Source organism: Caloenas nicobarica, chromosome 7 (genome assembly GCF_036013445.1).
Source record: "Caloenas nicobarica isolate bCalNic1 chromosome 7, bCalNic1.hap1, whole genome shotgun sequence".
Classification (NCBI taxonomy): domain Eukaryota; kingdom Metazoa; phylum Chordata; class Aves; order Columbiformes; family Columbidae; genus Caloenas; species Caloenas nicobarica.
The window spans coordinates 28,013,125-28,033,949 of record NC_088251.1 but is presented as its reverse complement, the minus strand read 5'-3'; the positions used below and the strand labels follow the sequence as shown (position 1 = coordinate 28,033,949).

Below are 20,825 nucleotides of genomic sequence, written 5' to 3'. Positions count from 1 at the left end.
TTTGTATTGATCAGCTTAAAAGTAACACACCTAAAAATAAATAATGTCATGCCACTGAGTCATGTTAATGGCTCGCTAGTTACTTAAGCATATGCCAGTTACTTGTATTTGTCATTCTTCTGGTGACTCTGAAACGCACTGGGAGTTATACTCAGGGCACTGATGCTGCAGCCTGAGCTCCATGAGCTGATGGCAGAATTTGACTCAACTTCTCTGTATAAAACCAGGAGAAATTTCATTCTCCCCTGCGCGGGGGCCGTGCACCCAGCACAGCCGGGGGCTGGCACACCCCAGTGCCGGGGTGTGCAGACACCAGGAGGGGAGCACAGCAGAGCCGGGGTCCCTCCAGCGCTCGTGTCCCCATCTGGCGCAGGCTGTCTCCTGCTGCGACCAGCTGAGCGCCGTGGAGAGAGACGACGGGTGAGCGGTGCTGCCTGGCACCAGCTCTTCCCCAGCCTGCAGTTTCTGACAGGGGATTTCTCACCCTGGCTTGAAACAGGAACGTGTCAGCTTGTGCTCTGCTGTGAGCCGTGGGCACCGGCTGAGCCCAGAGCAGTTCCTCGTTGACGGGTCCCTTTCGGAGATGTTCAAATAGCTTTTCAGCCTGCTTTGTTTAATCCAGGCTTATGTTTTGCCTCGGTGCATATTAGTTCTTTGAGTGGTTATCTCTGGTGATGTGCAGCCAGGTCTATTGGAAATAGTTCTTCTTCTGTGATTACCTTTTAAATGAGTCCCAGTGTAATGATGGATAGTGCAGTGAGGAGTTCTTAATTTAAAATCCTGCTGCTGAACTGAAGGAGAGGTTGGAGCGATTCCCTGTGTAATGTGTAGATTGTTCTCACTGTTAAATTGTCTCTGACTGAAGAAACATTTATCTAAATGCTAGTAAAAACATTTTTATTCTTAGGGGATGAATCAACCTGTGTTAAATGGTGGATATTGTCTTAAATACCTTGCAGGGTGTTGAATCCACATAGTGTTGTTTCCAGCTATGCTGTTCCATGCTACGTTTCCATTAAGTGACAGTGTTATTTCTAAATTACTGACTTTTTGGTTTATGAGGGCGAGTTTATTTCTTAATTCTGTAGGGGCTAGAAGGGCATTAAGTGGGCAAGTCCTTTAATTTAAAATAAACAAGTGCATTGCTGCTCTTGCTCTCTGAGTCATACATTGGCTATATTAATACTAGTAATGGAACATAATGGCTACTCATCAAAAGTAAAGATAATTATTTCAGGAACACAAAATTAACCTTGGCAAATAAATTCTTGTTGAAATCTGATGCTGTGCAACAAATGGGAGATTATTAACAGCAAACTCCCATGTTTGTCTCCTATGTCATTAAATCCTGTATGTTACAATGATAGGGCTATCGTTGCATTAAAAGCAGACCCTTTTTCTCGGAGATCAATGTCAAATCTTGATTAAGGATTTTGATTGCATGAGGGCTGTTCTATTCATAATAAATTGTTGTGTTGTCCTCCAAAATTCTAGGGAGCTCTGAGCAAATGTTGTCAGATGTAGGTTTAGGTGTATATTACTTGCTGAATGAAAACCAACCCTCATTCCATTTCCGTTTTGCTGACTTTTTTTTTTTTTAAATTATGTTTTCTTAAAAACACAAACCAATCCTTGTGTTTTTAAATGCATGTTCACCCGGCAGGCACCGTGAGATCTGTGAAGGCTTTCATCTACTGGAAAAAAAGTGTAACTTACAACATGAAGTGGTAAAAAGAATGTGGAAGGTAGCAAATGCATTCAGGCTAGAGAGACAATTTTCAGATTACTTGAGTAATGAAACCCAAAATAACTTTAGAGAGATATGTTAGATTTCAGTTATTTGTAAGTCTTTAAATCAAGAGTGAGCCTTTTGTTCAAATCCACGGTGTAACTCAAGCCACGCAACGGTCATTTAAGCTTTGAGTTTTCACTATGAACTACATAAGACACCTACTTACTTAGCTTGAGGCAAATGGTTTTGCTGAAGGGAGAGCCTTGAACTGGAGCAGTGCTCCGCTTTCACTATTTCCACGGGTTTAGCTATTAGGTTCTTGGTCCCAGGTTCAAGAGCGAGCTGCTGTGTTTTACTGACTGGCAGCTCACTGGCTGCTGCAACCTGCACCGGCTCCTCTTCAGAAGAGGGTGTTGTGGATTGGTCTCGTGTCTTGTTCTCTCTTCTCCCCATCTCCAGTGTGCTTTGAGACTCTGCAAGTGTTCCACGTAGAGCTCAGATGGTTTTCCAGTTATCTAAGCACATCCTTTCACCAAGCAAATCTTGTGACTGGGATAATTCGCTTTAAAACAGGTTTTCTAAAGTCTGCAGTTGTACCTCGAAAGATAGTTGCAAACATGGTTTGAGAGAATTTCTTACAGTGAAGTCTTCTTCTACAGTAATAAAAAATGTCATGACATTTCATTTTGTGACTAAAAATTTAAAATATGTTTTTCATCACGGTGGTTCATGGTAAGAGTATGATGTTGCTATAGTCAGTTCAACAGTTTCCATCAAGATTCCACCAATGCTATTCAAGATGGTAGTGGCAAGCTTAAAAAGCACTAGAACTGTGTAAAGTTTTCTACAACAAATTTTGTAAAAAAAAAAAAAAAAAAATCAGATTGTGTCAAAAAAGGCATTATTTACCTAATCATTCATGACTGAAAAATGCCACATGAAAAATTGCCTTATTTCAAAAGGCAATCATGAAGACTCCAAAGTATATATAATCTCATTTCTCCACTCTCGTTTTATCTGCCTTCTCTCCCTGAACTGGAAAACCGCTGTCATAACTGTATCTATTTCCTTTAGGAGCTATTAGTCGGTGGCATTACATCCGCTTAAACGTGATCACTTTTCTCTTTTATATGTTACTGATATGCTATTATCACATAATATTGCTCATCGATCAGAGATTGCCGTGTTTTCTGTGCTGGTTGTAGAATAGAGGAAAGCTGAAGCATCCTCTAAAAAAAAATTCAGAAATTCAAAAATATTTCGATAACTCTCTCTGTATATAATGTGTATATTATGTTACTCTTATATGTTGCAGAGCACAACCTTATTGTGGTGTATTTCAAGAGTGTAGTGTGAAATGTTTGTCTGCTTTTAATTTCTAAGCAAAAGCACTTTAACCATTGGTTTTGAGCGTAACCATCTCAATTCCTCTTTATTTAAATGGCAGATTCAATAAAAACTCCATCTGGCTTCCATAGGAAGCTTGCACAAGTCTTTGGAAATTGATTTTTCTTTTTTTTCCCAGGACACAAAGAACTGTAGCCAGGATTAGAACCTCTTCCTCCTGCGGCATACTTGCCAGATGGCAAGTTTATTGAATCTGGTTTTAACTTACTAGGGCTTAAAGGAATGAACGCAGCTCAGAGAAGTGGGTGCTACATTTGTACTTCAAAGGTCTCCTTCAAAATCAGCCTCCAGAGATTTATATGCAGAGTGTGGTTGTGACCTGGGCAGTCTGTAGCTTACCTCTCGTCTCCTTCAGTGCTTGAAATGGGGTTAGAGAGTGACACAAACCACTTTACAAAATCCCAGTAATTTGAAGATCAGCCCCACCAGGTGAATCTTGTTACATGGCTAAATCAAATATATATAGAGATTTTTTTTAAAAAATTTACCATCTAATTTTCTACAATGTTGTGCAGTCTCTTCGCTTGAATACTTGTTGTCTAAGTAAAGCGTGAAAGTATGTCATATCCACTGGTGTCACATAAAACTATCCTTAGGTGTTGCGCTTAATACAGAAGTATGCTCTGAACTAAAAACTTAATGCTTTTGATGGACAGAATTCCTTTTCATCAGCTTTTAGGATTGAATCAGGGAGAAAAAGGTCATGCTTCTACTTAAATTTCTTGGAGCAGCTTTCCCTCATTTTTTAAAGTAGCTTTTATATTTGTGAAGAACATTTCAGGTTAATTAGCGATGCAAACTCTGAATTATTTTATGAAGGAATCCTTCTATTTTCAAAACACAAATCATTGGTTTGCATTTCTGTTATCTACAGAGAAATCAAATTCTTATATTACAGTATTTTTTTTCTGAGAATGGATAAGACCGTTCCTGTGAACTGATGCCAAAGGACTTCAGAGTCTGTAGCATAAATGCAATCTGGTTTTTTTTCAAATGCAGAGCAGTTAGGAAGCTGAGCTCTGCTGAGGTGTAGTTACATGCAAAGTTTCAGACATTTGGCAATGTGTATAATAATTATTTATGTGTTTTGTTAAACACGACTGTGTATATACTGACATGCAGTGTGGTCCCAGATTTGTAAAGCAAAGCATAAAAGATTAACACATTTGTTTAAGACAAGGAAATAACGTAATTACAACTCAAAATACCCTGTTACTCCTTTTCCAGTTTCACACTTTATACATTCATACTGTTTATATATACTCTACTTTCTAGATGCTCCTTTTACTGGAGGCGATTTAATGTCTGTGCTATGGTGCTGGTTCTTGCACCATGTGATGTGTCGGTGATGCTGAACACACAGCATCACTCGCATTAGGACTGTTCACCCCGGTCTTAGACATAAGGAAATAAGTAAAGATTCCTCTGTCCTGTCGCTAATGTTGTATAAGCCTCATTTGTATGCATCAGTGGGTTAAAAGTCATTTTTTGACCTTAAGCAGTGAATTTTCAATGTTGAATTTCTCATGCTGAAGTTTTCATAATTCTAGAATCAAGGTTTTACAGAAAATACCTCAAGGAAATCTATTTGCTTGCACTGGGACTGGCCTTGCTCTTTGGTTATCACCTTATCCCTCTTGTTAACGAACCAGTTTGTTAGGACTTCTAGCGATGCGTATTAACCTGCATGTTCAGGTTTTCCTGCACTTCAAAAAAGACAGAGACATTGGAAAAATGTTTGAAGTTTATTACTAATGTTCAGGAATCTAAATTACAAAAAAGATGATAGCACCAGAGTCAAAAGTAATAGTTTTCTTCCAGGCAGAGGACATCAGGAGTTAATGCTTTTCTAAAGCTCTCAAAAAAATTATTGTTGGCTTCCCTTAGAATTAATTACTTTGGAGCAAATTCACCTACTGTTACTTTACCACTTTATACATTGCAAAGTGTATGTATGAAAAATAATGGGCCTTTTTAAATCTCATGGCTGGAATTGCATCCAGGGGTACTGGTGATATCATTAATTATTGCAAAGTACAGTGGTTTCTGTGGTATTTCCAAATTAAATTAGAGATCCCCTGTTTACAGTTTGTTTGCACTCCTCTCCATTCAATAGAACAGTGTATGGATCCAATAATAAAAAAAATTAGTATGTGCTATAGCCTTATGCTATTTTGAAGATGTTTTGGCATTACATCTCTAATTTTACTGCTGTATTACCATCCTTTCCATTTGTATCTGGCTTGATTTAAGCTAAGATAGTCTTGTATTAGTAACATATGGAAATAATTATTTTTTCATTTGTTCAGCAGATGTGTGAGCCTTTTATATGCCTTACTCCTTATCAAATTAGATTAAATGATGCAAAATTCTGCAATATGCAAGTATTCTTTTGTATGAGATCAACTTCTGGCTGTCAGTACAGGTGAAGTACAAGAGTGACAGTTGGAGTATTTCAGTGTGTGTGCATGCAAAGAGCATCACTTCGTACCTTCCGTGCTTATCGAGCATTCCACTGTGATCATGTTTGCAAACAGTAGAATTGGAAGGGAAGAAGTGGGAAGAGGTAGAGAGGCCATTGCAAAGTGACCTGGTAAGATAAGGTCAGCAGAAGAAACAGGCGTGAAGGGGCGGTTGAGTCCTGCTAAATGTAAATGTATTGTCAGAGGGGAAGAAGATTGGAGAACAATGGGTTAGTCACAGCCATTGTATTAAAAAGAAAGGTACATTTCCCTCCCCGCTTCAGGCAGGTCAATTCTCAGCTTTCCCATCTGTCATATTTAAAATACCTACGAGACTTTCATATCAATTTCGTTCAAACCACTCTCATTTTCTGTACCAAAAGTATCATGCAGGCCTGTTCAGAAAGGAAGGGAGCCACTGAAGACTCCTATGTAAGAGAGGTTTTATGTAATCCAAGGAAAAGTGTGTGAGCCATTGATACATTTCTGTGTTTTCTCACAACAGAGAGTGTGTTTAGGCTTTTAAAGTGTGTGATTTCATCAAAGGTTTTTGCCTTCTTTGAATATCATCTGTGAGACAATGGAATTACAGCTGAGAGCTCCAGATATGAACTTAACTAAAATCTGGCAAGCAGAGCTTCACTAAGTGTTCTGCTCAAGCTGGGTCATGTTTACAGCAAAGTAGTTTTGCTTTCAAAAAGCAGATGATTTTATAACTTGAACATAAATTATAGGCCAAATTTTTGGTGGCTCTGTCCCTGGCTTGGGTGCAGTAAAAACCACATTGATTTCCACTAGACGAGGGATCTGCCTTTTTCCACGTCTTTTTTTAATGCTTCTTTAATCCTTAGAGAATGAAGCCTTTGCTTCTTTGGAAATGCATCTCTTAAGAAAATGCCAGTGCAAAAATAATTTAACTGGGAGCACCTCTCCCCTTGTGTGCCTTCCTTTGCAGTGGCCTTTGGCCTCTACTTCCCCAGGAAAGAGTACTCGGAGAACGTCTACGTTGATCAGCCGGCAGGCACGCCGCTCCTGCGCATCCATGCCTTGAGGGATTCACATGGGGAAGTGGCCCACTTCCATCTGTGCCAGAATCTCGTCATTTCTCGGGCAAGATCCCACGAAAATAATTGGTTTCAAATCAGAGAAAAAACAGGACTTCTCTACCTCAGCAAAAGTCTGGACAGAGAAGACTTTAACATGCTGTGTAAGTATGAGAAGACTAGCTTTTCTTGTTGGTGTCCGTTGTTAAAGTATATTCATATAATGAGATTTATCCATCAGCATATGAGCATCAAATTTAGAAAAAACCACATCTACCCTTTTAAAACGAGGAAGCAGACCCAACAAAACCCACAGCAAATGCAGGGACTCATATGCCAAAGCAAACACTGGCCTGGAACAGATCCACATGCTCACCCTGTGGACTCCAATACAGTGGGTCAGTTGCATTACTTGAAATGTGTTGTTTTTTGGTTTTTTGGGGTTTTTTTTGCATTTAACACCTGTATAAGTCACAGCTTTACATAGAGATTTGCCATTTGCGAATTAAACCAATTCTGCTGTGTTAATGTTGGGTGCTTAGTGCCCAGGCCAATGCAGTTAGTTTAGTTCAAACTTTATATAATGATCCTGAAACTCTGGTAATGTGGATTCACAAAGTACATTTGTATTGTAACAACAAACAGCTCTTGGAAGAAATGGTTAAGTGTGCCTCTCACCCTCTCTTGAGATTTGGCTTTGTTAGAGTAGCTTACTATTGAAGTACAGAAATGAATTATCTCAGGTTTTTTTTCCCCTTCTTTTATGATCTAGCAGTAAATTGGTTTTGGTGATTTTGATCTATGAGGAAATTAGGTATCATTAGATGGTGGAGGAGGAAATGGGTGAGGAGTTAATGGCATACCGCTGTGATCAGTTGCAGAAATTCTGCTGTTGGAGAGTCTGTAGTAACTGTCTTGGGTTTGTAAGAGCCATATATCAACACTACCCTTTGACTTGGGTGCATTGATGTTTGAATGTTCAACTTCAGACACTTACTGCTTTATTTTTTTAAGTGCTAAGTCCTTGATGTCTCACCCGTTTTAGCTGCATTTTGGGTACTTTGTGTTCATGAATATCAGCCATTCTTTCTTTGTTCAGTTACAAATAGCTATCCAGAACTTGAGTGTCTTGTTTTGTTCATGTGGATCAAAGTGACCTAGAGCATCTTTTCAAGTGAATTAGATCTATTACAGAGATGCTATCATTCTGTCTGTAGTCAAACCAAGGTAATCAAGATAATTAAGGCTTGAGGCTGTATTAGTAGATGCCACAGGTTGATTTTAACTTCTGTGTTATCTTTCGAGCAGCTCTTTATATTTTGAAATGATGAAGCAATTTGTCCTCTAAATGTAAATAATTTGGCCTGTGTTCTCCACTGATACAAACTACTGGAATGCTGTGACTTAAATGTCAGTTAGTAGCTGTCATGGGTCTGTCCTCAATATTTGTTGCCATTTTCTGCACTCTTTTTCCCTGCTGCCACCGTGCTCTAGTCTCTCCAAAAAACAGTCCTATCAAAAAGCTGATTTCTAACAGTGACCTGTTTTATGTTAGTATCTTACAGACAGAATGTTGATATTGTTCTTTGAGGTTCTACAATGTAAAGTTGCTGGTGACACCCACAGTTTTTTGGATTATATATAGTTGTTTTCTGGAGTAATGGACTGGAGCACAAAACGGGTAAAAGAAACATTAGCTTGTCTTTTATAAAATATTTATTCTGGCTTGTTTTTTTCTCTGAAGCTGTAGGAAACTGGATGCCGTTATCAAAGCTGATGCTGTATGTCTTCCTTTCATCCCACCCTTTCCAAGAGAAGGAATGTGACTCTGCTACGCGCACCACAGTTTTCCTCTCCTTAATCAATGCTACTGCCCCAGCTTGCAGTTCCCTGACAGCAAGGCAGCTTTGCTTCACAGAAATGGATCTCTCCTTTCACATCAAAGAGAATAAACCACCTGGCACATTTCATCAGCTCCAGTTGCCCTCAGTTCATCATCTATGTCAGAATCTCAGCATTTCCTATAAACTGCTGGCAGGTAAAACTGGAACTGAACCACTCGCGTACCAACAATAAACAGTTGCACTGTTAAGATCTCTTGTGTAGTAGATCTTCTAAACTGATCCTATGAAGGGATCTATGAAGGGATCCTTGCAAATGTGAACTGAGCCTGAAGATTTTACCTTTGAGATATACAGAGAGGATGGGAAGAAGGAGTATCTCTTTCCCTAAGGAAAAGATTTGTTTTAGAAGTCTGCACCTGCTAAGAGCAGATTGGGAATATCCTGAGCTTTAAATCGTGCTGCTTCCAGATTGTAGATTCTTCCCATCAATTCCATGTTTTCTGCTTGCCCTAATATAGCCCCACAACTTCTGTTTCACTTCTGAGTCTGCCTTTTATCATGCAGTCATGACGTCCAAATGGATTTACTTGATTGCAAGAGTATTCAAATAAAAAACCTGTCAGAGTCCTATAACGGGAAGTGATTGCCCCTTTTTATACTGTGTCTGTTTTTCAGCTGAAGGTATGCCCTTTCGCTACAATGAGAACACCACTGGTGTGAGTGTGACGCAGCGCTTGGATCGAGAAGAGAGAGAGAGATACGAACTGATTGCCAAATGTACAGTGAGAGAGGGCTTCCGGGAAATGCAGGTGGAGGTGCCCTTTCTGGTGAATGTGTTAGATGAAGATGACTCTCCTCCCTTCCTTCCCAATGGCACTGATACTGCAGATGCTGTCGTGGAGTTCAACAGGAAAGAGGTAACGTTCTCCTTTATCTAGTCCCTGAAGCAGGAGTGCAGCGGTGGGAGGCATGATGACTGGGAAACACAATGCTCTGGGTAATGGGTCACAACATCAAGCACATGGCCACGCGGTGCCCTTCAGAGCTGTGGTTGTAAAATGTTGAGTATGTAGAATTCCTTCCCCTGACGAGTTCTATCTTATTCAGACTCCAAATTAACAAGAGTTTGGGTTAGGAATTAAACAGTGTAAGGAAATGTGAGCATTTCCTGAGGTCAGGATGGACCATTGCTGAGACTCACTGTATCTCCCCATATCTCCCCAACCCCTGTATTTGTTATAGATTTGCTTTGCCCAGCTGACTAAAATTGCATGTTATTAGAGTAAACATATGAGTGTGTCCTTCCCATATATGCAAATATATAAGATATCAGAACTACATGCAGAACATTTATTAGGATGCTGTAAGCAGTAGCAGAAAGTTAGGAGAAGTGGTTGTCTTCTGCCAACAAACATTGCACCTGCAAAGGTGTTTAAGTTTCCAGTGTCAGCCTGTTAAGGGAGCTCCAGGGTCTTGCTTTAATTGTGCCCTCCCACTTTTGTCTTACTGCCCCAAGGTGATCTGTCAAGAGTTCTGAACCTCCGGGTATTTTTGTGTGAGATCCCTGCACACGTGCACCCCTTGCTTCAGAAGCCAAGTACACAGGTGGGCTCTTTGGCTCTTCCCACTGGAGCAACAACCCTTTATAAGACAATGGTATAGAGAAGACACTGTTTTGGGGGCTTAAATGATACCTTTTTCGTGAGAGTACTTCTGTTTCATAACAGCAACATCCTTTTTTTTGGTAGTCAAATTTCCCTTCAAATAATATTTTGCTCATTTTTGTGTCTGGAAGGGAAAAGAATGATTTTGGGAGTTTGCTGCCACCTCCCGACTAGAACAAGTATTGACAAGACACCTATGAACACATCACAATGGCCTGGGTATAAAGGAATTCCTTTTTACTGTCGAAAATTTTGAGATTTAGGAGTTTATTTAGCTCTGGATGATAGAAAATGAATGTCTCATAAAACTGTTTAAAGTAAAATATTCCCTTTGAAATTACATGCCTGCAAAGCATTCAGAACATGGTGAATTTTGCTTCCAATTTGCAGTGTGAAAAAAACATATTTGGAAACTTTCAGTCTTTTCTAGTAAATGAACAAACTTTAAACAACCAAATGGCTAATAAAAATCTTAAAGGCCTTGTGGCCTCAGTGTACAGGTACAGAACAGCAGTCTAGTAGACTAAGCAGAAGACAGACAACCTGGCCACTTCTGTCATTTGGGTAAGAAGTTTGACCCATCTGAACGTACTTCTTGGCTTCCAAGTGCGCATATTACTTATCTGCCTTTTTAAGTAGTGTCGTAGAATAACATTGATTTTAAAGAATGAAAAAAAATCCAGCACTGTGCATGTGCACTCATTTCCTACTTCAAAAGTATAGCATAGTATAGTATTTAGATACAGACTCAAATGATTATATGGCAAGTTCTTTTTCACTGCCATCTTCTTTTGAGCTTCTAACTCAGATTCAAATGGGTGTGAAATTGTGGTAACCTGAAGCTTAAAATGAATTTGAATGAAAGTGGGCTTGAGTGAAAGTTGTGAGATTTTATTTGACCAATATTTCAATCTCCCAAGCACGTCAGAGGAAGAATGCTTCAGGTCATTCAGCAATGTCATTTAATATTTCCTTCTAGGGCACTGTCCTTGCAACGCTAACTGTATATGATGCAGACACGACACCTATTTATCCCCTTGAGAGCAGCAGAAAGAAATACACAGGAACCATCATTACCGATGATCCCTGGATAAGTGAAACATTTCGGGTAGAGCACATCTTTGATGAAATCCACTTCAGCCCAAATGGCAGCCAAGTGAGGGGAACTCAACATGAATACAGTAAGGTCACTTTCTTCAAATAAAGGAGAAGTTGCTTGTTAGTAATTGACAAGTAAGCTCTTGAACTTTTCCCAACATTTTGTAAATATTGATCCAAAGAAAGCTGAGAAATTTCAGGTTAAACAAATGCTGAGTTTTAAACATGAACCGGAAAACTGGAGTTTGTGGCACCTCTGGGATAGGGACTGTACAGGATGATGTTGCGTATACTGATAAGAGGTTCTAATGGTGGGGTTCTCAGCACGGTAGGTAGAAGGGAAGAAGACCTCTCCAAACACCTTGAATTAGAGCATAACTCCATAGGAGCATGTTTTCATATTTAACTCATCTTCTGTTTCCTGTTGGGAATAACTGTGATATGTATAATCTTGATATGTATAATTTTGTTGGGATTGCAGTATCAAAATATACGTTCGCAGATAGCATGAGTCATTAATAGGGTAATCTTTTCCTTTGCAGAACTGGTACTGAATAAAAGTATTTCAGTCACAGAGCATCGTTCCTTCCAGTTGGATGTTTTGGTGAATGACACAGAATTTCATGGCCCAGAAAGATCAGTGATGCTTCATTTCAATGTCTCCATCCTGCCTGTCAGCATTCAGTTTCCAAATGTGACTTACCAGTTCACGGTGAACAGAAACGCCGAACGTTTTGCACAAGTAAGAACTGTGTTAATTATACTTTCACTGTCTGTTAGAGGCAGAACCTAGTAGATAGATCACTGGGGAGAGATGTGGTAAAGGATTGGTGGCTGCTGTTTTAAGTAGAATCAATGAAAAATGTGATATCAGTATGACTCTTGCTGGATGCAGTGGATAGCAGGTAGACTGGACACTAGCTCTCCCATCACATGATAAAAGAAGAGGGGCTACACATGGGAGTACTAATAGAAATAGAGACTGGAGGACTTGCAACCAGGAGTTGCTCAGGCATAAGTAACTGGAAAAATATTAAGGGCAAAAAAAGAAATTTGTTCCAGATATTGGAGTCCCAGCTCTACAAATTCCAGCATGTTAATGGATTTTCTCTAGATAATGGCTAGTTGCTAATTAATGTGTTTCCTAATTTAACCCTCGTTTTAGCTTAATCACTACCATTGCCATTAATAATGCCTTCCAGAAACACTTTCCAACAGGTTGACATTAATCAGGAGAAAATTACAATGTAATTCCTTCGGAACACGTACATTAATAAGGAACTAGTTCAATATAATTAATGTTATGAAAGTGAATATTAAAAACATCAGTGATGAGCCATTTTGGGAGAGCTGCTGGAAAGTATACCTCATAACTAAATAAAGCTATAAAACTGCCCCTGTATTTGTAGCAGAGAGGACTGAGACTAAAGTATGATCATCTCAATTGCAGAGAAAATCAATTCATTAGAAGACTTCTAAGGAAGAATTCAGTTTTATTAATCTTTAAGCCTCTGGCTAATTGTAAAAAGAAAGTAAAAGGGAAGTTAGATATATTGCGTGTTCTTATATTTAATCTGATAAAATGCACTGTGGCCTGATAGCTCTTCAGAGTATGGAACGGGCCTTACACAACCAATTACAATGCTACTATATAGTCAAGGGACATTTTACCCGTAGTCTGCATGGAATATCACAAATAAGAAAAAGATACCAAGTGTGCTCACACAGCGGGCTCCCTGCAAAAAGCTACTTCACATTTTGTGATGCCTTGTGGCTGCAACTTTGAAATTTGCAGACCATTAGAAACTTCAGAACACATTCTGTGCCTTTTGTGCAGATCGCAATATTTTTTGATGTTAGGTTGGGATTTTTTTATAGCATCACATTGTGAAAGCTCTGTTCTCAGTGGCGTAAAAACCTCATGCCTGGAGATAGGGTGAAATCAGTGAGCTTCCCCCTAAAAGTAGTAGCAGCACAGGTATGCAAGATACTCATAGTCTAGCTCTTAGCATCTAGAAACAGTCCCCAACTGTATGTATGTCACAACATTACTGTGACTGTAAAAGCGTGGAAACTTAACTGTTAGGGGTGTATGAATATATATGAATTTATTTATTTTTATGTGTGTGTATATATTTGTATATATATACACACAGATTTTACATATGGGTGTATGCATGTAATAATATTATGAACTAATTAATTAATTCCAAATTAAATTTGGTTAAACCATGTTTATCTGTGCATGTGCTGGATTGCCTGAATGCATTTGTTTAAAGTCTAGGTGTATCTGGTTTTCTAGTTCCAGAATGCAAAACCAAAACAAAACCAAACAAAAAATAGTTAACTTTTAAACTTTTAAAGCTGCTAATTTTGCACGTTCTCAGGACAGTCAAACATCTGAAAGGGAATTTTAGGGTTTCTGGAAACAAGGACGCTTCCTACTAACGATGTGGTTTCACTGGGTGGCAGTAGTAGCCGGGAAAACTGTTCTGGCAAGAAGGATTCCAAGTCTGTGGGAAGAGATCTCTCTTTGTGGTGCCTAAACACGAATTCACAAAGAGATTTTGTTCTGGTTCTTGACCAGCAAAATGCAAAACTCAAACTGGCTCTGGAGCTGGTCTCGATCAGTTAGTGTCATCCACTTACTTCTGAGGTTGGGTTTGAATTTACAGTGTGCTCAGGTTGGAGCACAATTCAACAGAAGGAGCTTAGTCCCCAGCACTTCACATTATTAAAGTCGTCTGCATAGTTAGCTGTGATGTGCCAGAGCAGTGAGGAAAAGTACTGGGCCCAATCAATATGAAGGCTGAACTGTCTCTTGCCATAAGGAAAACACAAGAATGTGAAGAAATTATTAACTGCTGGGCTGATGCCATTTGTCTATTTGAGCAGCTAAATGAATTGAATAACAGAAGCATGGCCTGACGGTACAGGCTTGCCCAGTGGCATTTAACTTATCAAAGGACTTAAAGCTCTATTGACATTTACTGAGACAAATGATGAATAACATTGGCTGAGATTTTTAGAGAGGTTATATGTCCAAATGTCCCTGGAATTCAGTGAAGAGGAACATTATCATTATCCAGACTTTATTAAACTCTGGAGCTCAAAAGATGGATTTTTCCATTCTTATTTCTGATAATGGTTTTTCTGTGTTAACTATTGCGTGTCTTTCAAAAAGCACCCCTGTAGGTTCTTCCCATGTATGTTGGTGTTAATCCTGATTACCAGCCTCTTTTTCACCCTCCTCATGAGAAAGAGGAGCTGGTTCCTTCTCCCTCCTTGCCCTGGTGCTGTGCTCTGCTGCATCCGAGAGCTATGCTGGCTCCAGAGCCTGCAGTGCAGAGCCAAGTTACAAGCTTGGGCTTCACCTAGTGGAATCAGCCAAAAAGAGAAAGCCTGTCTTTCTTGTAGAAACTTCTTGAGGGGGGAATCTTTAGCTTCTCCTCAAATTATGCAGAGAAAGCAAAACTGGCCCATGTGCTTCTCTAAGGATAATCTGCTCTTTAGGGACCCTGAATTTATGGGGAATTCTCCATCCCCTTTGCAGGAGATTTCTGTTGATCAAAAAGATGCCTGGAACAAGCAGTTATGACAGAGTAGGCAGAAAGGACAGTTTAATCTAGTCTGTCTAAAGGCTAATGCCATGGAACATCATTATGCTCTCCTTCTGCCTCAGAGAAACACCGTTTAAGCAGTTGCGAAACACTGCCAGTTGCAACACAGCACCCAAGCTAAGATGACGTGGTTCTGGAAGGGACCTGTCTAGACCTTGTGTCTAGACAAAGTTTGTGAACAGTTGAAGTCTTTATTTTTCTTTCTGCCAGTCCCAGCATGCTGTGGAGAGGAGACAGCATGGAAGAAATGGCCTAGCTTCCGATTGCTTTAATAGTCTTTGCATGTTATCCTGCCACCAAAATCCCACCAAAAAACCCCAGCAAATGGTGCCAAGTAACCAGTCAGAGATGTCAATGGGAATAATTTAGATGAAGCGGGACTGTGCTATGACAAAGTATGCTTCTAGGACTGCAAAAGCTTCCTTTATGATTTTAAATAATCCACAGGAAGAGGTCTTAGTACAAAAACTCTCTTTTTTTCCTTTTTTTCTTTTTTTTTTCTTTTTTTCTTTTTTTTTTTTGTTTTTTTTTCCCTTTTAAATTTTTTTTCGTTTTTTCTTTTTTTTTTTTTTTTTTTTTACGTGATTTAATAAGAATGCTAGACCAAGATGTACAAATATGCTTTTACCAGCAGTGGTGTTACTTGAAAACACATCTTAACTGCAGCATTTGAAAAGAATTCATCACCAAGTTCCCAAAATAACACTCCACCCTTCACATTGTGGTTTTCCCTGCAAGGAAAGCCAATGCCTCTGGACCTGATCTGAATCCCACTCTTGTAAATGGAAAAACCAAAGTGAGCTTTGGATCAGTTCCTGTAGGAGCTGGACAGGAGACAGGGCTTTACATTCCCATGCTTCGTAGATAAATTGTTTCAGACTGAAGAATGCTCTAGCATAGATATTCTAGAAGGCAGAAGTTAAATATGGCAAACCAATATATTTTCATTTTTAGATTAAAATGTTCAAAAAATTGCAAATGGAAAACAGTGAGGTTCTTATTTCTTTTATGGCTTTCAGAGAATTCTGCTGGCCAGAAAAGTTTCAACTGTGTTATTTTGAAAATTATGTATTAGCAATTTCTATTTCTGTCTTATTTGAAAAGAGTCTCAGCTTTGTTCACACTGACCTGTTTGCTTTCTCAAGCAAAACCAAAGTTTTTCTCACTGGCCAGCCTGGGACAGAGCAGGGACTGAACTCCGACTTTCTCAAATCACAGGGCCTTGTTCTCACCGAACACTGCTGACCATCAGCAGTAGGTGCCAAGTATCACCGAGTCTCTGGGTCAAGGCTTCTTGCACATTTCCACTGTTAAACTGAAGACAATAGTAATGCTTTACCTCTCATTTTTCCTGAGAATAAATCCCATTTGAAGCATTCACGTACTGCGTTAGTAGTTCAGCATCAACTCTGTAAACCCAAGGTAAATGCTGAACTCTGCGAGGTGTAATATGCTCAATTTTCCTTCAGACGTTTTTGGGAAGCACAGAATATTTGTGATGTATAGTTTTGTTTCTGTTGTCTGTGATTTCTTTGTTGGTGTTTGAGCCTAGATAGGAAAAATCTGCATCGAAAACTGTATGAAATTCCGTGGTGTGAACATCACCTACAAGTTACAGTCCCACAACGCAAGCTGCTATGCTGTCGGCGTACTTCAAGGCCGAGAAGATAAATATGGAAGCCTTTATGTGAATGATTCCTCTGTGCTACGCAGACCCGAATGCAAGGAAATACAATACACCATTCAAGCTACAGACAAGCAGAGCAGGAAACACACCAAAACCCTCCTCACTATTGTATTGGAAGGAACTCGTAAGTGCCTGAGTCAATTAAAGCTATTTCCTATTTAAAACTGTTACTGGTATTAGATGATGCATTAGTAGGGTGATCTATAAAAGGATGGCATTAACAATGAAAATGAGCTTGAGCTACAACATACCGATTGCAAAGATTGCATTTTGAGTTCTGATTCAGACCTGCCTGTAGCAGATATTTATTTGAAGAATTAATGCACAGAGAGATGGTGTATCATGTGCAATTCCTAATGACCATGATGACATTGGATGTAGATGAATCTTTTTTGTGTGTCTGTGTGACCTTTATTTTCTATTTCACATATTCCTATGGGGAAAAAAACCCCATATATATATATACACACCATATATATATATATATACACACCACATATATATATATACACACACCATATATATATACACACACACCATATATATATATATACACACCATATATATATATATATACACACGCACCATATATATATATACACACACACTATATATATATATACACACACCATATATATATATATATATATATGAAACCACAAGTCGCTGGCCTAAGTATAGTTATTCAATCTTCTTTCTCCTCGCTTCTCTCTCCAATTTTTACTTTTTTAAAAAATGATTTTGCTTAACATTCACGTAGCGATTGAGTTGATTTCATTTTATGGGAAAGTTCACAAGGGCAGAATGTAAGAAATATTCTACAACAGCCACAGCAGAGGAGGATTACACTGGAAACATAATCATTTCTCTCCAAACCATATCACACTTTGTGGAGAATCTTACAATTCTACCTGACAATTGCCTCCCTTTCCTTGTATCGGATCACAACTCCTATGCCAAGAGCGAACAGGTTGAGGAAGAAGAAACAAAAGCCTGTAGTGGACTTGGCTTCTTGCAAGAGCCTTGTGCTGTCAGAAATCACACATTTCTAGCTGTTGCTCTTTGGGCTACTATCACGTTAGCCCGAGTACTGAGTGTTTTCCCTTAATTAAAAATTTTGTATGAAGCTATAAGTACTTAAGTTCCCCATTTTTCTGTTACCAGTATGTTAGCAGGTTTCTACAGTTCTAGGCATTGACAGTGCGCTATCAAGCAGAGATAACTTGTGCCATCGTGTTTATATTTTATTTCACAGAAGAGAAACACCTGGACTTCTCTTTAATTGTTATTTAAGTTTCCTGATAGTTGGGTCAGTCGGTGTTCAGTCTTTCTCTCCTTTCTTCGTCTTTCCCCCATCTACCCCTAAGGACAGAGTTTTCCTTCTGATTAGAGCTGAATTGCTTGTGTATTCACATCTCTTGTCCTGAACTGACGGCAAACACTCTTCCCAACAGTTATAAAGAAAGAGGAGGACTGCCCTGACTCGTGTGCTGTGAGTAAGCACCGTGCTGAATGCGAGGAGTGTGGTGGCCTGGGAGTGCTGGCAGGACGATGCCAGTGGAGACAGGGCAGTGGAAAAGGTACCTTTCTGTTGTGTGAAACAAAGCTTCTGCTTAGTCATAATTGTGCATTTGACTTCTATGGATATAAGACAATTTATTCTGGCTGGACAATGTGGTATTGTAAACTACACAGAAGATGTGGCTAAAAAAGTTAATCATAATACCCAAATGAAACATGCATTAAGAAGGAAAATGCTGTTAAGTTGGGACGGTCATTCTTGATCTTGTCCCTGGTGATGTTGAACACGATACATAAAATGCAAGGTACTGAATTGGTTTTGCACCAGTGTAACTGCAACAGGCAAAATAATCTCTGTGATCATGAATCAATGAGGCACTGAGCAGGTATGCCCCAGCAGGCTGTGAGCACAGATGCAGTGTCTCTCTTGTATCTGTTTCCTGTGGTCTATAGCATAGATCTGGTGGGTGACAGCATTCTTAACTCTTCCAGAACAATGCTTCTGTGTTCATGCTTTATCCCTTCAAACTGCATGAGTACCACAAATTATCTTTCACTACTTGTAATTTCATATTCAAATATGTGTGAAATTGTGTAGAGGCATCCTTAGTTGTGAAAGCCACTCTTAAGACTCAAAATGGTCAAATAGCTCTTTTTCAAGTAATACTCACTGTAACTGCAAGTGACATGCTCAAAGGGCTGTCAAAGGCACAAAGCAGAAAACATAGTGAAAAATATAGTCCTTCCAGTTGCTTTTGGCTGTTTTCTTGCCTGTTAGTTCAGCAGATGGTATTTATAGATATTCCTAAGTGTTTATTTTAAAAAGAAAAGTAACCTGTTTTCAGCATGTGAACATACACTAAGATGCAATTAGCTTTCCTTCAAAGCCTCATGGTGTCTGTGCCTGTGTTCACAGGGATCACAACAAACTATTCCACGTGCACCCCGAGTATCAAGACTTGTCCGGATGGCACCTGTGACGTGATTGAGAGCAAAGACCCAGCCGTGTGCCCCCAAGACTGCACAAGTACGGAAGTGTTTTAGAATTGCCTTTTTTGTGTCACCGCTGGTGGCTGTTCAAGTTCCACTTTCTTGATCCCAAATAATTTTACAGGCTCAACATATTTACCATCTCTGCATTGCCATACCGGTGTTTGAATCATACAAGACAGTTAAGGTTATGGGGACTAATCTCGTTCTTTATTAAGCTAGTCAGCCAACAACTCTTGGCTGATAGTGCTGGAAAGATAAGATTTTCTCAGTAATTCTTGTTCTGTTCCCTGTGTTAATTCACAGGTAGTATTTTTCAGTGGAGGTATTTACTGAAACATGTATAGGTTTTAAACAAGTTAATGCCATATTTCCAAATTTGAGCACAATATGATAGAAACCATGCTTATTTGAACTCAAATTTAAATAAATAAAAAGAAACAAATTTCAATTTAAAATAAATGTGCTTGCAAAGGATCATTTGGGGAAATGCACCTGGCCTTATTTGACAGGTGACCATCAAAATGATCCAGTGCCTTACCTATTTGAAGATACAGGCAGAGATTCATATGAACAGCATTTATGAAGGAAGAATTGAAATGCCTTTGTGTGTTTTCATGAGCGCATCTATCTACATTCCATTCACTCATACCTGCAAGTTCACAAATCACCCTAGAAGATATAAAGGTTAGAAAAACAGCATATTGCACTTGAGCAATTTCAGTTTTCTTATGAGACAGTAATTTTTGAGTGGATGTCTTTATACGGCGTCCAGTATCTAATTCAGGAATAAAGGCATAGACATTTCTTGAATAATTCTCCTGAGTCTGGCATTCTATACTCCAAGTTTACATTTTGAAATTGAGTCTTAGAGGAACTAGTTTGTTCTTACAGGCTAGGACTTATGTTCCTCTATAAAAGGAATGAATTAAAGAGGTTTTTTGTATTTCTTACGTGCAAGAATGAGATTGTGTATTGTAAATGACTTATCACAAAGCTAATTATTTCATTAGAGTGCATAAAAAGCAGTCAAAGTGGCAGAAATGCTAGAAGTGAATGAAAATAACTTCTCTAATCATCTGGAAAGAATTCCTTGTTGGTAATAACCAGAATCAGTTGTCATTCTGAAAGTGGAAATATTTGTGCCAGAGGCTGCAATGCTAAAACATGTAATATGCAACATATGCAGCATCAGATGTTTTGCTCAACAGAAGTCTGAAAGAAATACTGTCTTATTAGATAATAGATGCAGGCAAGTAAGACAAGCTTTCAAGATATTATATATGCCTTTTTATGCCCGAGTTGGATAATTTTATACGTGATTTGATGCAATTCAGAACGTGGGCTGGTGCCCGAAAGCAGTATACTTAGAGACAAAGAAATGAGTGTGTTTTGGGAGCTCAGAGGTGCAAAAGTACAATTATATTGGCTTTTACTCGCAGGGGACATTTCTTTGGCAATGGAAAGCAATAAGTAGAAAAACCCCAGATGTGTTAAGTTCAAGGATATTCTTTAAGCACAAACAGTTGCTAAAATACTTATTTTTATGATTAATCTATCATTATGATGGCTATGTACCTGAGTCCCAGAATTGCTTTCTCACACTAACATTATGAATATTGCATTTAAGGGCACTCAGCTGAAACAACTGTGGCTGTGCCTGTCAAATAGAGGCAACCTAACTGCATTCTAAGCAAGAGACTTTCTTTTAGCAAGTAACTGCTGCTTCAGGTCTGTTTGCAGTGTGAGAATCTAGC

The 20,825-nt window shown here is 39.0% G+C and overlaps 1 protein-coding gene across 2 annotated transcripts in view; it reads left to right on the top strand.

Annotated features, from left to right (window-relative positions):
* RET (ret proto-oncogene) overlaps positions 1-20,825 on the top strand; it is an 86,928-nt gene that overhangs the window by 41,479 nt on the left and 24,624 nt on the right. For both annotated transcript variants that reach the window (XM_065638515.1, XM_065638514.1), the window contains exons 3-10: positions 6,557-6,808; positions 8,389-8,682; positions 9,164-9,405; positions 11,132-11,333; positions 11,793-11,992; positions 16,423-16,681; positions 18,012-18,137; positions 18,995-19,105. In XM_065638515.1, the coding sequence (XP_065494587.1) occupies positions 6,557-6,808; positions 8,389-8,682; positions 9,164-9,405; positions 11,132-11,333; positions 11,793-11,992; positions 16,423-16,681; positions 18,012-18,137; positions 18,995-19,105 (1,686 nt within the window). The remainder of the gene's footprint in view (positions 1-6,556; positions 6,809-8,388; positions 8,683-9,163; positions 9,406-11,131; positions 11,334-11,792; positions 11,993-16,422; positions 16,682-18,011; positions 18,138-18,994; positions 19,106-20,825) is intronic.